This window comes from Impatiens glandulifera, chromosome 1 (assembly GCF_907164915.1).
Source record: "Impatiens glandulifera chromosome 1, dImpGla2.1, whole genome shotgun sequence".
Taxonomy (NCBI): Eukaryota; Viridiplantae; Streptophyta; class Magnoliopsida; order Ericales; family Balsaminaceae; genus Impatiens; species Impatiens glandulifera.
Window position 1 is genome coordinate 143,538,755 of NC_061862.1, and position 21,056 is coordinate 143,559,810.

Below are 21,056 nucleotides of genomic sequence, written 5' to 3' on the forward strand. Positions count from 1 at the left end.
CTAAAATATTATATCTCTGCTTTATTAAATTACTCAGTTAATTATCTCAAATATTAAATTATTTTTATTTTTTATTTTATCGTTACAAATTAATAATCTTTGAATATTTTGTATCAAAAAAAAGTTATTATCTCTTCAAAATTATTATTTTTTAAAATTACAATAAAAATAAATAAAAACTTCACCTCTAACGAAAAATTTGACATTTTGACCCACGCATAAAATTAAATGGGCTGGTGACACATTTTTTTTGAACGATTTTACCTCTGTCGCTAGACGTTTACAATCGCGAGACACAATCGGCATTCGCAAGACGCAACCGACAATCACGAGACACAATTTTTTATTTTTCAAAAAAAACAAAACATTTTTTTGTCTGGCGATTGCCGGTTGCGTCTCGCGAATGCGGATTGCGAGACGCAATTGGGATTGCATCTCGCGATTATGAACTTTTCACACGGCGTTGTGTCTCACAACCGGAGGTTGAGTCTCACAACGAGGACATTTTCGTCAATAAAAAAAGTTGTCACAAATGCATTTAATTTTACAAGCTGATTAAAAATTTAAATACGACAATCTTAAGGCCATTTAATTAAATTTCCCCTCCCAACACCAATTATTTAAATAACTTATAAAAGAAACTAATAACATAATATATATATTAACAAAAATATTATTCATAAACAAAAATACAAATTCCTTAATACAATTTCATAAAAACAAGGAATTTCAAGCACAAAATCCATTCTCATATATTTAATTCCTCTAAGAAAATCAAAAATCAAAATTAGGTCATAAGAGAAATACGAGAAGAATTAGCTTCAAGTAATTTCTGAGCATCAGCCAATTGATTCACCAACGAAATAATACGAGCACGATAAACCCTAGCTTGATCAACAGCCTCCGCTTCCAATTCTCCCAACTGCGAACACAACTGTTCTTCCGCTTCCTCCGCCACTCGCAATCTTCGAAATGTTTTCTGTAATTCTTCCTTCATCTTCTCTTCTCTTTCAAGACTCTTCTTCAATTCCTTTTCTAACTCTTCGTTCCTTTTTATCACTTCTTCATCTCCACCCGCTGCAAATTTCTTCGATTTTGATGATACTGCTATGCCTGGAAACATTTTTATGGAGGAAATTGGAAATGAATTGAATTTATTTGATTTGATGAAGTTTTTGTGATTTAATTTGGGGAAGAAGATGATGAGATTTATAGGGTTGGAATTATGTGTCTAGGTTCAATGTATCTAATGAAGCATCTTTTTAGACCTTTTGTATCCATTCAAATTTTTTATTAAATTATTTTTAAAAAGAAAATTATATCTATCACTTGTTTGGTATATGTGTAGGGTTATTTTGAAATAATTTGATTTTTTTTTTAATTTTTACTATATATAAATTTAAGAATTTTTTATATTTTAGTTATGGGTAATTTTTTTTGGTTTGATTTAATTAATTAAAGAAAATGTGAAATTATTTAAATGATTTGTATTAAATGAAGACTTATTGAGTAATTGAACCCCACCAAGATAGTTTAGTAGTCTGAAAGGTTTAAACGGGGAAGTCATGTTGTGTGGGTGTCATTTTAGCTCTCTTTTATTCATAAAAATAAATAAATTATTGAATAATGGAATATTTTAGTGAAAAATGAAATTTAATAAAGGATTAGGTTGTATTTGATGATGTTGAGTTATATAAAAAAATATATAAATTTATATAATGAGAAAATCAAGATGAACAGAAGCAACAAAAATATAAATTTCTTTGAAGTTGGATTATTTAAAAATTTTATTGATTTTTTTTTAAGTTTGGTAAAAGGATAAAAAAAATTGTTTAATTATTATAAAAAATTATTAATTTTTTTATAAAAATATTAAAATATTTTAATTAATAAATTAAATAATTAAAAATAAAACAAACATATAAACTCAAATTGAAAATGAGAGTGAAATTGGTTGGATGTTTTTTTTTAAGTTTTTTTTTAATTTACTCTAAATAATTATTTTTGATTTTTTTTTAAAGCTAAGAATTTATTGAATTGAGATTGTTTGGGATTTTGTATAAAAAAAAATATTGTTTGATAAATAGATAAATTATTTAGGTTTTTAATTGGTCTAATTATTTAATTGTTTTGTATTTAAAATTAAAATTTAATAAAAATAAAAATAAAGTAAAATTATTTTAATATTTTAATGAATGAAATATGTAATTTAGTAGTTAGGATTTCTACCTTTACTAAATTTTTTCATGATTTTTTTATTTATTTAAATAAAAACAACCCAGTGGAAAGAATTAATATATTTTAATTATGGTGATAGTAACTTTAAGAAAGTGAAATATTAAAGTTAGTGAGCGTATTTTATTTTTGGGTTGTTTGAAACTAATTTTATTGGTTTTAATATGGGATTATTAATATTTTAAAATACAATTTTAACTTATGACAATAATATTTTAGGAAATGAAGACTTACTGATCTATATTAGTGAAATTTTGATTATAATAAAAATGAAATTTAAAGGATATTGTTTTTGATGATGCTGAGTTATATAAAAAAAAATATAAATTTATTATAATAAGAAAAGTAAAATGAACAAAGCAACAAAAATATAAAGAGCTTGTTTGAAGTTGAATTATTCAGGATTTAAAAAAAATAATGTTTTGTAAAAAGTTAAGTTACTTTTTAAATTGATGTAATTTTTATAATATTTATTTTTTTATAAATTTACTGAAATGTGTAAATTAACTGATTAAATAGTTTAAAATAAAATAACACAATCAACCTCCAAATGATAATGAAAGTGTAAATTGGTTGGATATTTTTTTTTTTTAATTTACTGTAAATAATTAATTTTGATAATTTTAAAAATTAGTTAAGTTTGTTTGATCTTGAAAATTTGAATTTGTTTTGGAATTTTGTCTACAAATTTCTTGTTTGATGAGAAGATAAATTATTTAGGTTTTTAGTTAATTTAATTATTAAAATATTTCTTATTTAAAATTTAAATTAAATTAAATAAAATATTTAATTAATTAAATGAATGATTTAATAGTCCTGATGAAAATAATATGATAGGATAGAGAATAAATTTTAAAAAAATTAACAAAATCTAGAAAAATCTTAGAAACAATATCAAACCATATCTTAAAATTTAATAAAAAAAAACATAATAAATTTTGTAAGTCGTGATTTTTTATTTTTTTATTTGAATAAAAACCCCCTAGTGGAAAGAATTAATATTTTTAATTATGGTGACAATAACTTTATGAAAGTGATATGTTAAAGTTAGTGGGCATATTTTATTTTTAGGCTGTTTGGAACCAACTTTTATTGGTTTTAATATTGGATTATTAATATTTTAAAATACAATAATATTTTAGTAAAAATATTTATTTTAAAACTATTTATCCAATAATAATATATAAAAAGTTTTAAATTGTGGACTTTTTATGAGATGATGTTAAATGTTGGTTATTTGGGAACCAAACTAGGCCCAAGTAAGTTATTAGCCAAACAAAGCTTGCCGCCGCGTGCAAAAAGGATCCAACGTACGTCGTGACGTCAATTATAAATATCGTCCCATTTTAAAGATCACAAAACGTCCACGTATCCTTGAGGATTATTAAATATGTCCTTAATGTCTTTAAAGATTTACTTGTTTGCACATTATTTTTCAAATGTTTCATATTTACCCTCTCAAACTTTTTTTTTTTCAATTGATAGAAAGATGACTATTATGAGTAATTCATTGATGATGATGATCTCTTTCAACCTTCTATTACTTTATTTATTTAAAATATTCTTATAAATTATTTCATATTTTGAGGTATATCCATAATTTCAAATAATTCTGACTTTTTAATATATTTAAATTTTAAATTTATTTTTAATAGTTGACATCTTGAAATTTGGGGAGTATATCTTGGTTATGTTGTAACTCGGCCTTTTTTTAATCTGAAATATATTCTAACTTGTTAGACTTAAAAGTCTAAAATTATGTTTACTAGTTCTAATGCACAAATTTGCTTGATATAATAGGGTTAGGATTCAACAACCAAATGTTTTACCTAAATTGCCCAATTTGGATTGGGGTTCGTTAAACCCTTCATATTTTCAACATACTGATAACAACTCTGGTTGATTTGTCGGAGCAAGTTCGTATGATTTGTATTTTTTCTCCTTTACTTCAAGCGATTTGGTCTTTTCAATGTATTTGACTTTTTCTTCAATTTATTTTATCGAGATGTTCAGATTCAATAGTGTAACTAAGTCTGTCACTTTAACCAATTTTCTGGTATCTTTCCCATCCTATAAACTCATGCTTCGAGCATTAGTGCATTATGTGCATAAGGGAAACTTTTAATAATCATGTATAATGTTTGCTAGATCACCATTAGCATCATGTCATTTTAGAAGTTCTCCGCAATCAAATATTCTGATGACAACAATATAATCTATAAATTTTGTTTCTCTTTCGCCTCCAAACCCTCTTGAACATCAAGTTGGTCCCAAGCGCACATAAATCAACAACACAAAGTCAATATCAATGACATAACTAGATGCCATGCTCATCATACCCATTGTACCATTTAGATCCTTAACAATTCAATGTGTGATAATCCTGACTCGTGTCCAAGACCCTCCTTAACATCATATTCTTAACATCTTAGCTTCAATCCGACGATAGTGACATCGCTTCCTTATACAAAGTTATAGCGGCAACATTTGCTACCTTAATCCACTAACCCGAGTCCATCCCAAACCAAGATTCTTGGCAACATTGCATATGTCTAGCAAATACATTCAGATCATATTCACCGCCCATCCTGACCACATCAATGACAGTTTTAAGAGTTTACACATTTTCTGCATCCACATGACCAACTGTAATGGATAGACCAAACATCAATTTGGCAATAAAAGCAACATGTGCAATTCTGAAAGTGATTAAAAATGAGATTTACCTCTATGACCTACAAAGATTGGAATGAGATGTTTGGATATCTCGCTATTTTCAATATCTCTTTTCCTACCATCTCTCAATTTTTAAACTCCATATCATTTTCAGGCGCATTTATATTTCCACAAAATGTCTATTGATTTTCGTTAATAGCAATATTTCTTAATGTACAATGAAAATTTGCAATGTACTAATGAACTTGACAAATATTTGAATTGTGATAGAATTATTATTACATAATTTAAAGAAAATATATTCAGAGTAAAAATTTAAGAACAATCACAATAAAATAATAGAAATATTCTGTTTTTTTTTAAACTCTTGAGATATATATATCTGAATTGTGATTTTTAACTTATTGTTAGAATTGTACAAAAATTAATGACTACCTGACAAGTTAACAACTCATGTTAAATGCTATTAATTAAGAATAAAACCATTAGTAATGAATTTGAATAATACAAATTAATTTAAATGAAATTGAATGCATATGATTGTTGAAAATAATTCAATACACATATTTGGCCATTAGAGTATAAATTGATAACTTATTCATTACTTGATAATTTTATTTCTTTGATTCAATCCATTTGTTTGTTTGGATTGACTAGTTAAGGCAGTAAACTATTTAATTCAATAATATATATTTTTTTATTTTTTTATTTGTTTGTATATAATTAATTAATTCAAATACATTTAATCATTAATGTATTTATTTAAGTCTAATACTTGATTTTATTATTAGAACCTACCAATAAGATTTTATTATTACATTTGTAATAAAAATCAAGTAATGGTTTAATTTGAACAAAAGATCAAACTTATTTTACCAACCTAAGAAATTAAATGATGTAAAAACTTCCCAAATAGATCAAATGAGTCTAGGAACATCCTTTCAATGACCATAAGATTTTTATTGAATAATTTGAATCATTGATTTGTCCAGTGACTTCAAGCAAAATATTGTCACTTTGATCGATCGTAGCGAAGTTTTTAATCAATTCTCAAATATTTATTTTATCACTATGTTCAACCTAGTTCTCAGAAAGAAAAATATATGTGGTGGGACAATATTTTTTCTTTTCGCACAACTCATTCTCCACGACTTCTGTTGCCTCTTGACTCATAATCCAAACCATTCATTAACATTTTAGCTTTCATCTAACCGGACGATAGCGACATCGCTTCCACCTAACATAATTAGGACTCAACATTTGTTACCCAACATTTGTTACCGTATTCCACTAATCCAAGCCAACATTTGTTACCGTATTTCACTAATCCAAGACGTATTTCACTAACCCAAGTCTATCCCAAATCTGGATTCTTGGCGAAACAACCCCAATCCAAAGATACATGGTCAACATTGTCCAACATTTGAGTCTCGAGGTACAACATCCACCTATCAAGCAATACCAAATGTCTATGGATCAACTCAATGGCGATCCTAGGACTATCTTAGACAATAAATATTTTTTTAATTTTTTTTTATCTAATTTAACAATATATTACCTCGACAAGATGTTTTCATTTAATATACATAAATTACTTATTTTATTTGTAAATGACTGAATTATTATAAATAATAAATTAGAAAAACTCTAAGAAATTGTTTTCTTTTTGACTAATTATCTCTTTGAATGTGTTATACTAGGCCATGAGTAGGGCTGTGCAAAAAACCGGAAAACCGGTAACCCAACCGAACTGATAGTTAACCGATTCTATTTTAACGGTTTATTGTTTAACCGGTTCTAACAGTTCCGATCAACCGATTTTTTACCGGTTAAACGGTTCGGTTTTCGGTTTACCTATTTTTCTAACGGTTTAACCTGTAATAATTTAATTATATATTTTTATATTTTATATTTTATAATTTGTATTAGTTATTTTATAAATAATAGATATTTTATAAATAATATTTAATAATATATAAAAAATATTTTAAATTTAAATTTATAATTTTGTAAAATTATTTTAAACAGACATTTTAATTTATATAAAATTTTACAAAAATAAATTATAAACACTGAAATAATTTATTCAGATAACCATTATTTTATTATAACCATTATTTTATTATAACTTACCAATTCAACTACTTGTTTTATTGGTTGAGAAGAAGATTCAATAATATTCACCTATACTTGGTTGGTCAAAGATTAATCAACATAATGAATTTGAATTTTTTCAATAAATATATAAAAAACTAACAAAATAACTATAAAATATATTATATTATATATTATAACATATTCTTAAATATATCAATAAAATATATTATAATAATATAATATATTATAATAGAGACAAAAAATGATAGAAAATAATATAATAGGAGAGTGCAAACAATAATTTGAAGAAAAAGTTATTTCATAAATATATTACTTAAAAAATTGAATTATCGGCTCCTAATTAAACCCGGTTAACCGACCGGAACCGACCAAAATCGGTAGAACCAGAACCGGTAAAACCGATACCATTAACGACCGGTTAACCGGTTTGTAAAATAAAAGGCAAAATCGGTCTTAACCGAAACCGTTTAACCGATTAACTGACCGATTGAACAGCCCTATGCTTCATTTAACCTCAACGTCCATTCTGAATGTTTCAACGACAATATCGAAAGTCTGCACATTTTCTTCTTTGATGTGTCCGTAGTGGTAAAAAGATTGTTTCGTAAGGAGACTATAGAGTATTTTTATTTTCTAAATTGTTTGAAAATGTTTTTAAATTTACAAAAATATGTTAAGCTGGTTGTTTTCAAGATTACTAAGATATAAAACAAGATAATTGACATGATAAGAATCACATTATTTTTCTTTTCAATTTTAAAATTACTATCTAAATTCAAAAGGAAGGACAACCATAATTTAAAAAAATAAATAAAAAAATATAGTTACCTCTATAATATGTGATTTTAAGTAGAGCATACAATTATTTTTTAAAATTTAATTCAACCAACAATAAAATAAAATATATTTAAAATATTTTGGTTATTTTAATCAATCTATTTTGAAAAACATATAAATTTCATCTGATATATAAAAAAATAAAAAAGAATATTGGCAACTTCAGTGACCAGCAGCGGCAGGTTTATATCCCAAACCCTAGTTCGCTTTGTTAAAACCCTAATGAGGTATGTATTGATGATCTGATTTCGCTTACACAGCTCCGACGACGTCTACCGTAAGAGAAGATACAAATCCAATCGGAGATGGGAATACCTGCATTTTACCGTTTTCTGGTTGAAAGGTACCCAAAGTCTGTCGTTAACGTGGTCGAAGAAGCTCCCTTTAAGGACGTAGGTGCACCATTCAATCTTTGTAGGCCTAACCCAAATGGGTTTGAATTCGACAATCTCTATCTTGATATGAACGCAATCATTCATCCATGTTTCCACCCTGAAGGCCTGGTATAAGAATTAAGTTCACTCCTAAAAGAACTAATATACTCTCTTGTTTATGTTCGAGTGTTAAACTTTGTAATTCATTTACTGCAGGAACCCCCGAAGACGTACGATCAAGTTTTTAAGGCTGTTTTTGAGTATGTTGATAGAATATTTTCGATCATTAGGCCTCGAAAACTTCTTTTCATGGCAATTGGTAAGTGAAGAACCGTATTCTATTAAAGAACTTGTTCTTTTCTATTATACTTATGCTAGATGTGATTTTAGTGCTGGGAAAGATAGGTAATCCAGAACTTGTAGTTTGGGCCTGGTTGTTTTTTGGAATGACTGTGAACCCTAATGCAGTTTTTACACAAGTGACATGATTTTTGGTAAATTTGATGATTTACATTAAAGGCTGATGCATTACTTCTTCAGATGCTATTAATATTCACTTGTGCCTTTAGATAGTGGAAACAAGTTCATCACACATTTTTTATGAATGGGGATGTAGGAATTTGGTCTATTAAAGTATTATAGCTTCCTTCATATAGTCCAAAGTTAAGCAATCACGGCGAATAGTTCAGTGGGGTTAGTTAGTAACTTTCTACGTGCAACATATGATTAAGCACGACTATTTAAAACTTGTTTTCAAGCCGCTAATTTATTTTTCTTGTACCATGCTTCAAATGGGTAGTATGCCCTGTTCGCAATGATTATGTCCAAGACTGAAATTTATTTAGGTCGGGATTTATAACGAGCCTATATAGAAACTAGTATTTTGTCACAATCTTAGTCACAATCATGATCTTATTGGAAAATCGTTAAAGTTAAAATTAAAAGTGATTTTTGTTTGTTTGGTATTAGTTTTTTTGGATCATGTAATTTTTGTTGCTTCATTTGGTATACAAATTATTTTCTTGATGATGATCCAAATTGTAGGATACTTTTTTGCTTCATTTGGTATAGAGCTTTTCTTATTTATCATGATAAAGTTATTATTTGGATTATTTTTTAGATCATTGTCAACATGAAAAAAGTTGGTAACAAAACAATCAAATATTTGCCAAAAAATTATTGAAATATGATGTGCTGGCTTTGTAGATGGTGTTGCGCCACGGGCTAAGATGAATCAACAACGTTCAAGACGATTTAGAGCTGCTAAAGATGCAGCCGACCAAGTGAGTTTTCTTGATTTCCTCCAATTGTTTGAGTTTTCTGGTTTTTGAGGATATGCCTATACCAGATTTGTCATTAATGCTTGTTCCAATTAAAGAAGCTGAAGACATATGTATATTTATAATCTACCTAACAGATGACTAAGAGACAGAGAGCAATTTTTTTAAAAGGAACAAGTAGGGTGCAAACTGAGACACAGGATTCAAATGTGATCACACCTGGAACTGTATTCATGTCATTGCTGTCTTCAGCCCTTCAATATTATATACACCACAGGATGAATATGGATTCTGGATGGAAGGGAATCAAGGTATGAATAAGTGAAAATTCATCTTTCCTCCTCAAAAATCTTATAGGCTATTTGATTGTTGGTTCTTCTGCATCTATAACTACCAACACTACTAGAGCTTTTTTGATGTATATTCTTTAGAAATAAATTATTGTTTGATGATAAATAGATTATTTTGGGTTATTAGACTAAAATATCGTATGTATTTAATGTTTGAAAACGTTATAAAAATAAATTAAGGGTATTTTTAGTTGATGAATTGAATGTGGTTGATGATAGGATAAATGTTTATTTGGATTTAATCCACATAACCCTTCATCAAACAAGGTCCTAATGTATTTCTATTGGCAACATTTAGGTTATTCTTTCAGATGCCAGTGTGCCGGGAGAGGGGGAGCATAAAATAATATCCTACGTTCGCTTGCAAAGAAATTTGCCTGGGTTTGATCCAAATACACGACATTGTTTGTATGGATTGGTAACTTCAACAAGCTTAACTATATACTTCATTCAGTTGAGCAGCTGGCATTGCATGGATTGACAGTCTTACATTTTTCATGTTTCTCCAGGATGCAGATTTAATCATGCTTGCACTTGCAACACATGAACTTTATTTTTCAGTGCTGAGAGAGGTTTGTTGGCTGGAGATTTACCATGAAGTTCTTTTTTGGAATAAAACCCTAATAAAATCATCTTTCACTGTATATGTAGGATGTTCGCAAGGCACAATCAGATGATAAAAGTGATCAACAAAACCCTTCTTTTCACGAGGAGGCATTTGATATGAGTGTCACCAACTTCATAAAGAGGCAGAAATTTCAGGTTGATATCAATTTTCTTTTGAATGCCGCAAAATGCTTATCCGGAAACAAGTGCTTTTGTCACAATTGCAATCCCATTGGAAAATCTCTTAAGTTAAAATATTTTTTTCCATTTGATATATTCCTCTCTCCTTTTAGTCATTAAATGGAGTTTGTTCTTTGTTAGGGGATCAATTGTTATCTTGATCATGATTCATACTATACTGTGATTTTTAGGTTTATTTAGTATTTTTTTATAACATGATCCAAATCATACTGTGTTTTCTGCTTTATTTGGTGTAAACATTATCTTATAGATGGTGATCAATCATGTCATTTTTGGCTAATTATAGATGGTAACTAATTTGTCATCACATATGATCATGATCCAAATTAACTAATTTAAATCTTTCCGGATCATATGTGATGACAAATTAGTTTGAAGATCATTCATAGAGTCCAAAACATTTTAAGATCCGAGTTGGGAATAAACTAGTATGTGATTGAAATTGACTTATTTGTGGTGCTAAAGCTACTTTCTCAAAATAGCTATGGTAACAGTCCAAATGATTTGTTCTTTCTTCAGTTTCTCCATGTATGGATACTTAGAGAATACTTGGCACATGCGTTGAGAATACCAGAAGTCGAACCAGACCTCGAACGTTCGATTGATGATTTTGTCTTCATGTGCATGTTTGTGGGGAATGATTTTCTACCACATGTACCATCTTTAGAGATATCTGAGGTGCGTTGGTATGCAATTGTATTATTATGTTTATCTTGCTTGTTGTACACTGTTGATCTTTCGATCCTCTTAATTCTTTACTATATTTGGCATTTTTTTTTCATTTTTAGCTACATGTTTATGATTTTCTCACTGCATTTGGTTGCTAATATTTCTTTGGCACTTCATTTGACAGGGAGCTATTGATTTACTTATGACTGTCTACAAGAAGGAATTCAAGCAGATGGGGGGATATCTTACAAATGGTTTTGAGGTATCCTATTGAACATCCAGAAGTCAAAATATGTTTGTTTCAGACTTTTCTCTTCACTGTATTAACTTTTATCCATAGGTGAATCTGGAACGAGTGCAACACTTTATACAAGCAGTTGGTGCCCATGAGAATGCCATACTCTTGAAGCGTTTACAGGTTATACAATCATGTGCATTTGGTTTGTCTTGGGTTTCAAATTGCCTATGTGGCTACTTTATGTTCAAATAACCCTTTTTCCCTATTTGATTCTCTCAGATTCATTTATTTTGAGTAGATGTTGTTGTGCTTATAAAACTATAAATGAATTAAAACCAAGATGACAATGTATGGTTGAACTGCTAATAAAAACAATTTTCTGTTGATCTGTCGTCATAATTAAATTTGCATGGAATGAAATGTTATTGATAAATAAAAAGTTATTTTGGAGTCTTGTGTGTCCTTGAATTCTAAATTGGAGGTGAAATACATTTTAAAGGTGCAATTGAGAGAAATAGTATGTTGTTCATTGGAATTTGTTAGCTTTAGTACCCATTGAAGAATTCTTTTTTGAAGGGACAAAACTAATTTTAGTCCATAATTTTCGAAGTTTGCAAAATCATAGTGCAAACCCTACAAATACTATTCGGTACAAGTTAAGACCTTAGTATTTTTTTTGAAAATGGTGAAGATTCGAACTCATGACCTTGTAGATGTGCTCTTGCGCTTTACCTCTGAGCTAAATGAGTATTCAAGTTATGACCTTAGTAGCCATACCTTACCAACCAAGTCAAAAGAAATACAAACTAAAGACGTACCCATTAAAGGATTGACTTGGAAGGATAATTTCTTCACTTATAAGATCTCATGATAAGTCCAATTTGAGGATGCAATTATTAGACTAGTGGATAAAAGCTCCCCTAGATACACTGTTGATAAGCTTAAGATGAAATCCTTTTCCGGTGGTGTGCTGACATGAATAATAATTATATTCATGGAAATTGTTAGGCTTAAGCATGCAGGGATGCTATAGGAAAGATCTTTGATACATGTATTTAAAAGACTATGCCGGGCTCTCAAAGTTAAGGTTGCAATCATTTGATCTTAGTGGATAGTAACTCTTTAGATACACCTTATTATTGAGCCTATTTGGATACTAGTATTTTGTCACAATCACACGATCTAATGGAAATTGCCAAAGCTAAAATGGAAAAATGATTATTTTTTCTGGATAATGATTGATTAATTTTAGGCTATGATTCAGATTATTGTGTTATTTTTTCCTTTGTTTAATTTGGTATACAAATTATTTTCTAGATCATAATCCAAAATCCAAATTATAGTGTAATTTGTTTTTGTTAAATTTGGTATAGAGATTGTTTTCTTGTCATATTATTTTTGACCATTGTGATTTTCGACTAACTAACAAATGTATATTTTTCCTAACAAAACAGCCCAATATGTTCTCCAATTATCTTGATAGAGAACCTTGAAAGTAGCAAAAGAAAAATAACTTTGCATCTTCTTATACCTAATTATGGTTGCTATGGCAACAGTTTGAGAAAAATGCAATGGGTACTTGTGCTTTGCTTAATTTCATTATGTAAATTATTCAGGTGCAGAAGAAAAGGGAACTGCAATTTGGTCATTCACATACTAATGTGAGTTTCAGTTTCTGTTTTGATTGAAAATTTCATTTGAGAGTTGACTGTTTATTTATTGTTTTCTTATTGAGGAAGTCCTACGCGAATAGACGTAAAGGCTCTGTCTCCAACGATGCAATATCTTTAATAGACAAGGTTGACATTAATTTAATACCTTTGTCTTATAGTAGCTTTTCCATTTGTGTCCCAAGTATAAAACTATGTAACCTCTTTCCAGGTTAGACTTGGAGAAGAGGGGTTCAAGGATAGATATTATGCTGAGAAGTTTGGTGCTGGAACTGAAGAGGATCTTGAGAGAGTTCGGAAACAAGCAGTATGGAAATTTGTCATAATTGGTTATTTGTGAATGGTTGATTTTAAAATTACATTTTCTTTTGTAGGAAAACAGTGTTCCTTCTTTTATTGATACCGTGATCGTTTTCTATTGAACATTCTGAGAAATTAAATTTATAATGCATTTATTTTACATTTCCTTAATTATTTATCTTTATTGCTTGTAGGTTCAGAAGTACATTGAAGGGATCTGTTGGGTCATGCATTATTATTACCAAGGAGTGTGTTCTTGGCAATGGTGGGTGCTATATATTCTTTCAGTATTCATAGATTAGGATTACAAGACATCCTTAAAGCTGTGTTTTTTTCGGGGGAAATTAGAATTAGAATTGGGGAACCAATTCTAAATCCTTTGTTTGGTAGATGCCTGAAAATAAGGAATTGAAATTGGAAATATATTTCCAATGGAATTGAATGCAAATGATTTTTTAAGCTTCAGTTTCATCCTTCTCACTTCGAGATTGCAATTCTATGATTTCTCCAAACATAAGAATTGAATTGCAGTTCTAATTTCAACTCTTATTCCAATTTTTCTCATCTATACTTAATCCAACATAAGAATGTGATATTTTTCTAGCTCGAAATGAAGCACGTATACATACATGTTTATTATGATATTAATCTTTGAGAAAGTAGTTGCTAATGTTGGTAATTGCTGCATTCTCATGTCTTTAATATATTCCCCCCTGGCTTCTTTCTATTGTTTCTTTAAATGCATTCCTACATGCACATACCACAAGATTGTTGGATTTGCATTGCTCACTTTGCTGTCCATTTGATGGTGCAAAATTGAGAGAAAGGAGATTTTTCTTTTTGGGACCGGGGAGAAAGAAGTTTATGGTGTGGTAAACTTGAATCTCTAATAACTATTTTACAAGGAAGCCCTTAAGGAAATGGTTTTAAAGAATGTTAAACCGTTAAGCATGATGTATTAGTCAAGAGTATTATTTTTCTCGGTCATAAATAAAATTACTAAAAAATATAGTAACACCTGCTGTGACATGCTTGCCTGTAAGATGTTCATAGCCCACCAGCTCAAGTGGAAAGAGTCTGAACCTAAGAGGTTTGTCTCTAAGATTTTCATAGCCCACCTAGGTAGCTCAATTAGAAAGAGTATGGAGTTATGAGGTTGAGATGTCAAGTTCGATTCTCACCGAAAGCACCTTGATTAAAGTGGGGGTCAAAGTGGTGGGATGCTTTGCTAACCTCCTACAGGAAAAAAAAGAAAAGAAAAACGGGTCTCAAAGATAAAGATGTGCATGATTGAAGCTACTATCTTTTTTGCTTTTAGGTTTTAGAGCATCATTGGGGTGTCATGCTAGTTCTCCTTTACTCAAAAAAAAAAGTTTTAGATCATCAACAAGGAAACAGTATAACCCAAGATGCATTTTCTTCTACTATTAGGCATAAAATGGGATAAACAATAGTATGTAGTGTGGGGCTCTACGCTTATATTATCTATTTCAGATGACCTGTAGCATAGATACATTACATTTATATTTTAAGTTGGTAATCATATGTTCCTTGACATAGTTATTCTTTGAAAAATCAAATGCTGCAGGTTTTATCCATATCATTATGCCCCATTTGCTTCAGACTTAAATGACCTTGATCAGTTAAAGATTGACTTTACACTTGGAAAACCGTTCAAGCCATATAACCAGTTGATGGCTGTGCTGCCTGCTGCAAGGTTTTACTCTGCTACTGTCTGCAACAATACATTTGTTCGAACTGCATGCCTATTAGTTGTTATAGTTTGTTAACCCAATATGTGCAATGTAGTGCACATGCACTACCCTTGTTTTATAGGGAGCTAATGACAAATCGATCTTCTCCAATTTCTGACTTCTATCCCACTGGTAGGTTTCTTATTTCTTATTATATTAGACATTTCTCTCATATGATGATTGAAGTTTGATTATGGGATCCCATGACAGACTTTGAGCTAGACATGAATGGAAAACAACAGTCTTGGCAGGTAAGTTTGTGTCTAAGCTTCTGTTTCAAGTGTTTCATCGTTTTTATGAATGTTAAAGTGTGTATTTTAACTTCTATGTGAGACAAGTAACTCATGAATGACCATGCAAAAACTACAGTATGGGGGATGGCTTTAACTCAAATTGGCTTTGCATTGTTAGGCTATTTGCAAACTACCATTTATTGAAGAGTCTCGGCTTCTTCTGGAGACTGCAAAAGTGGAGCACAAATTAAATGTATAAATTGCTTTTTATTTCCTTACACAACCTGCCCTCTTCTCTCTATTGTATTTGCTATCTTAAGTAAGTTCAATATTTTCTAGGCTGATGAAAGGAAGAGAAACAGATTGGGCATGGATATACTGTTTGTTCATGAATTACATTCTTTGGCAAAGAAGATTATTCCATTTTGTGAAAGAAATAAAGGTAATCTGAAATTAGCCTATGGTAAAGTGAAGCGGAAAATCAACCCTAAGGCAAGGTGCGTTAGTTAATTCATGCAGGATGGCTTGTTTAGTATCAACTATTTACTTTTAATATTTTTTTATGGCATTTTGTACCTTTATTTCTGTTATACTTGAAATGACTGTCTATGTGAAGACATAACTAAATTAAGGTGGGTTTTAAAAAAAATACTGTACTGGAAATCTTACATCAATGGCATTGGATACTGCAATATTTCTTGAAGTTCCACATCTTGGCCATTTAATAGGACAGAAGTAGATGATAAATGATCTCAACCCAAACAAACAACTGCTTATTAACAAAATTCACAAAGTACGAAATAGGCGGAAGAATGAATTTGAAAAGGAAATAGTCTGTCACCATGCTTATACATCCTTCTTGTGATTTTAGTTCATACAATATTTAATACCATCCTATGCATGGGCCCCATTTGGGAATAATTATTGTTTTCGTTTTTGGATTCAGATACTAGTTTCCAAATGTTTCTATATCTGAAAACTTCCAAATTGGGTCATTTTGCAAAGTTATTTTAGACTACTAGTGCAAATATGGGGATTACAAACAGTTTAAAACTAGGCTAGATTTCTTAATTGTTTAAGCAAATTATTAATAATAAAATTATGCATTCTCTACTAAAAATAACATTATTTTTGCAGACTATGAGCTTGTCAGGATATTCCCATCAGATACCATCCGCTTTTATTTCGTAGAATGCATTTTCCATTATTCGTTTTAAAGGTTTTTCTGGTTTTGCAGTGGAGGTATGAATGGGTATATGTACATTTCTGAGAAGCCAGTGTGTCCTGTAGAAATCCCTTCACCATTTACTGGCATGGAGCTGATTACAGGGAATAAAGTCATGTATGTCTCTGAAATAAATTGGTATCTTTATCTCAATCTTTTTTGACGAATCTGTAACTATATAATCATTCACTGTTGATTTCTGCAGATCTGTATATTATAAATGTCCATCTTCCCATCCTCACATTCTAATGTTGCCAACAGGAATTTTTAAGACTGAGAAGGTAATTTTAGCGCTGAAATTAAATTCTAGACATCCTCATATTTACTCTACTTCTTGTCTCCAATCTCTTTCATGGTGAATCAGTTGAAAACACTTGTTTATGAAACTGAATCCAGATCTGTAAAAAAAACGCATTCTGAATCTGAATTAGACAAAGTTCAAAATACACTCCTTTTTCAAATGTGTGATTTGAAACGTGATCCCATCACACATAAATTATTTTTTTCCAAATGAAGCCATTACGGAGAATTTTAAGCCAGTAGCAGTCTGTTCTTCACTGCTGTTTATTGAGCTTGATAGTCTTTTTGTTGAAAGTTCAACCACATGCTTTATCCTTTATTGTTCAATTTTCTGTCATGTAGTATTGTAATAGAAACTCTTAATTATCTTGAACATACAGATTTCCAAAACGAAAAGTTACAAGATAACACAACCTTGACCTTTAGTCAACAAAGAAAACAGTCTTATACATTGCAACTTTCTTGTTTTAACAGACTATCAGGAATCGTGATATCAAACCTCCACCTGTTCTATGGCATGAGAAGTCATCATGCTGGATGGGACGCGTGGAAGTAGAAAGGTATATTTTTCCACCACCATCGGAAAGCATCTTAATGATGCACAAAAAAGAATTAGTGTGTGGCAAAAATGACAATAATATTTGGAAATGGTGTGTTTTGCAGGGCCATCCCCAATGGTGTATCAGGTCCTTGTCTGGCAAAATTTGCTCACAGGCTTATTTCCCAGAAATACCCTCCTGCTAGACGTGTTGGTTTCCGTAACTTGGTTTCTTTTCTTGAGAAGCAAATAGGAAGTCAACATGATGAACCCAACAAAAATAGTAAGAAGAGAAAGAAAAGAAACAAAGCTACGAAGGAAAAATCGGATGATGCTGTTGTTACTGGGAAATGTGATGATCCCACAAAAAAGAGCCTGAAGAAAGTGGAATTGAAATGTAACCCAGACGGAAATATGCCTGTTTATACTGACTTGCTAAACCTAGTTAATGGAAATCACCATGATGAACCCAACAAAAATAGTAAGAAGAGAAAGATAAAAAACCAAGCTACGAATGAAAAATCGGATGATGCTGTTGTTACTGGGAAATGTGATGATCCCACAAAAAAGAGCCTGGAGAAAGTGGAACTGAAATGTAAGCCAGACGGAAATAAGCCTGTTTCTACTGACTTGCTAAACCTAGTTAATGGAAATCACCATGATGAACTCCTCAAAATGAGTCAGAGAAGGAAAATAAACCAAGTCAGTGATGCTGATGCCGAATCCGCGAGAAAGGTGGAACCAAATCAAGTCAATGATGCTGATTCCTTGAGAAAGGTGGAACTGAATCAAGTCAGTGATGCTGGTGTTGATTCCGTGAGAAATGTGGAACCGAACCAAGTCAGTGAGAGTGTAGTTAGCCTGGATGACGAGAATTGTAAGACTGGCGTGAATGTGCCGGTTTCTACTGGCTTACTAAACCTAGTTAATGTAAGTCAACATGATGAACCCAACAAAAAGAGTAAGAAGAGAAAGAAAAGAAACCAAGCTACTACTAATGAAAACTCCGCTGCTGCTGCTGTTACCGTGAAATGTGATGATCCCACTAAAAAGAGACAGGAGATAGTGGAAGTAAATTGTAAACCAGACGGAAATGAGCCTGTTAATACTGGCTTACTAAACCTAGTTAATGTAAATCACCATGATGAACCCGTCAAAAAGAGTCTGAGAAGGAAAAGAAACCAAGCTAGTGATGCTGATTCCGTGAGAAAGGTGGAACTGAACCAAGTCAGCTTGGATGCGGAGAAATGTAAGACAGACATGAATGAGCCGGTTTCTACTGGATTACTAAACCTAGTTAATGAAATTCACCATGATGAACCCGACAATAGGAGTCCTAAGAGAATGAAAAGTAACCAAGCTAATGGAAAATCTGATGATAATGCTGATCCAGCGGAAAATATGCAGGAGATAGTGGAACCAAATCAAGTCACTGGAAAATGTGATGAAGTTGGTGTAAGCCTTATATGATATTGTTCTTAAGAAGAAGAAAAGCAAGAGAAAAAAACAAAATTGCTACTGAAAACGTCAAGGTTGGTCTAAGAGTTCATTGATCAAAATTTTGCCTGCTTTTGCGCAAACATGTCCTCAGTTAAGTCTGCGCATATTTTTGTTCTATGTTAGAAGATTTTTTTTGACAAAAGGATATATTATTATCATCATCATCATGAATCATCTCTCCTTCAGATTTTGAACTTGGATTTTAGATTAAAACCAAATAGAAGATGCAATTGTGTTAGCTGTTTTATTTGTTGTATTTCTTTGCCCTTGTTGGGGGCAATAGATGCCCTAATAGTGGACACAATTCATTCTCTTTCAAGCCCTTCATTTATTTACTTCTCTTTTTCTTTAAAAGGATACTGTTATTATGACATTTTGGGGAATAGCTGCCCTAATATCATATATTTTGTGTAAGCATTTTACATTTACAATTTCTTCATGAGTATTTATATAAGTAATTTTATACATTTTCAATTTAGTAAGTTAGTATGAATGCCCTCCATCTTAACTCAATCATCATATGTTTCAAATATGTTAGATATTTTATTTTATTTGGTAATTTGATATTTCAACCATAAGTTTACACAAGCATAATAATCACAACCCACAACCCATACATAAATCATATGTAGTGGTTGGTTTAAGCAAAAAGCATAAATAAACACAACAAACAACCAGATTATTTTGTTCACAAGGGCAATTAATCAAACATAATAACCCCTTATTTAATATTCTTATAACCAAAGATCCCCGAGTCTTAGTCAACAGGCTTATCAAGAAGCTCAAGTGGACGAAAGAAGACCTTCTGCTCGAGTACAGAAACCGCCGCTTTATCCACACTTAAACGCGATTGCAATCCTCCTTTGTTGGGTGGCCCAAATATACCGGTTTGTGGGTGTGGAGCCCAATACTCTTCTGAATTCTCATATGCAATTGAATTTTCCGGGACTATACATGGACACACATTATCCTCAAAGTTCTTCTCATAAATCGATGAATGCACGGCCCTTTTCCTGAAAACGGGGATTATATTTTATTTTAACTTGTAGTGTCAATTATTATTAACAAAATTGGAAAAGATGAATTAGTGAAATAATAGTTAATTTACCAAATATTATTTGAAAAACTGTCTATTAAAGAACAAAGGAATAAATATTCTCAAGGGTTTGTTATGTGGGTGACAATGATCATGAACATATTCTTTATTGACTTGTAGAAATAAAGAGACAACCCTATAAAGAAGAGAAGAAATTTATCTTTATAAAAAAATTTCAATATTATAAACAGTAATCAAACTTATCTAATTGAATAATTAATATTCTACACGCTATTTACACATTTTATTTTATTCTTTTATTTATTTATTTTTCAATTAAAAATCTAATCTAAATTAATAAACTTATTTTTTTAATATAAAAAGTTAATTTAATAATGACATTCATTTCAATTCTAAGACTTTTTAAATGTGAATTGAATTTGTAATATTTGTTCTCTTGTCATTTTAGATATTCTAATATATTTATTGTTAACGTGAATTTTCTATAAATTACAAGATAATTATTAAAATTTATGTAAAGACAATTATTAATGTTTAAATATTTAAAGTTAATTATTATTTTATGTATAAACCATTTTAATTTTTATTTAATAGATAAATAATAAATTTGTTAGTTTATAATTAAGATAGTTTAGTTTAAGGTTAAATTATTTTAAACTATAACCTTATCATTCATTCAATATAATTCAATCAAATTTTGTCTACAACAATATTACAAGTTGTTTATAATTTTCTTTCTCCTAAGAAAATAATTTCAATACCATTTAAATGATAATTTATTTAGATATTATAATAATATTATTTATATGACATTGACTTATATTTTTATATTTGTTTTGGTAGGCTTTTTCTCTCCATTTTTTTTTCATGTTTGTTTTTGTCACTTTTGCTTAAA

At 30.1% G+C, this 21,056-nt stretch overlaps 2 protein-coding genes across 2 annotated transcripts; one reads left to right on the forward strand and one right to left on the reverse strand.

The window, feature by feature from the left end:
* Positions 1-657: 657 nt before the first annotated feature.
* LOC124944729 (protein RESPONSE TO LOW SULFUR 4-like) lies at positions 658-1,174 on the reverse strand. Its single transcript, XM_047485072.1, has one exon. It carries the CDS (start codon positions 1,121-1,123, stop codon positions 788-790), a length of 336 nt encoding a protein of 111 aa, XP_047341028.1. The 5' UTR covers positions 1,124-1,174; the 3' UTR covers positions 658-787.
* A 6,883-nt stretch (positions 1,175-8,057) lies between these two features.
* LOC124919991 (5'-3' exoribonuclease 4-like) lies at positions 8,058-19,453 on the forward strand. Its single transcript, XM_047460371.1, has 23 exons — positions 8,058-8,369; positions 8,457-8,559; positions 9,447-9,523; positions 9,658-9,831; positions 10,169-10,288; positions 10,380-10,442; positions 10,522-10,632; positions 11,197-11,355; positions 11,531-11,608; positions 11,687-11,764; positions 13,201-13,245; positions 13,324-13,383; positions 13,466-13,561; positions 13,749-13,819; positions 15,143-15,271; positions 15,364-15,440; positions 15,519-15,559; positions 15,720-15,794; positions 15,881-16,038; positions 16,779-16,883; positions 16,972-17,047; positions 17,541-17,626; positions 17,730-19,453. The coding sequence occupies exons 1-23, from the start codon at positions 8,172-8,174 to the stop codon at positions 19,072-19,074; spliced, it is 3,525 nt and encodes a 1,174-aa protein (XP_047316327.1). The 5' UTR covers positions 8,058-8,171; the 3' UTR covers positions 19,075-19,453.
* Positions 19,454-21,056: the final 1,603 nt, after the last annotated feature.

Excerpts from the sequence above, each read along its gene's own strand:
- LOC124919991 (XM_047460371.1), top strand. The coding sequence starts at position 8,172 with ATGGGAATACCTGCATTTTACCGTTTTCTGGTTGAAAGGTACCCAAAG. Across the intron at positions 8,370-8,456 it reads GTTTCCACCCTGAAGGCCTG|GAACCCCCGAAGACGTACGA; the intron begins GTATAAGAATTA and ends CATTTACTGCAG. Across the intron at positions 13,246-13,323 it reads TTGGTCATTCACATACTAAT|TCCTACGCGAATAGACGTAA; the intron begins GTGAGTTTCAGT and ends TTATTGAGGAAG.
- LOC124944729 (XM_047485072.1), bottom strand. The coding sequence starts at position 1,123 with ATGTTTCCAGGCATAGCAGTATCATCAAAATCGAAGAAATTTGCAGCG.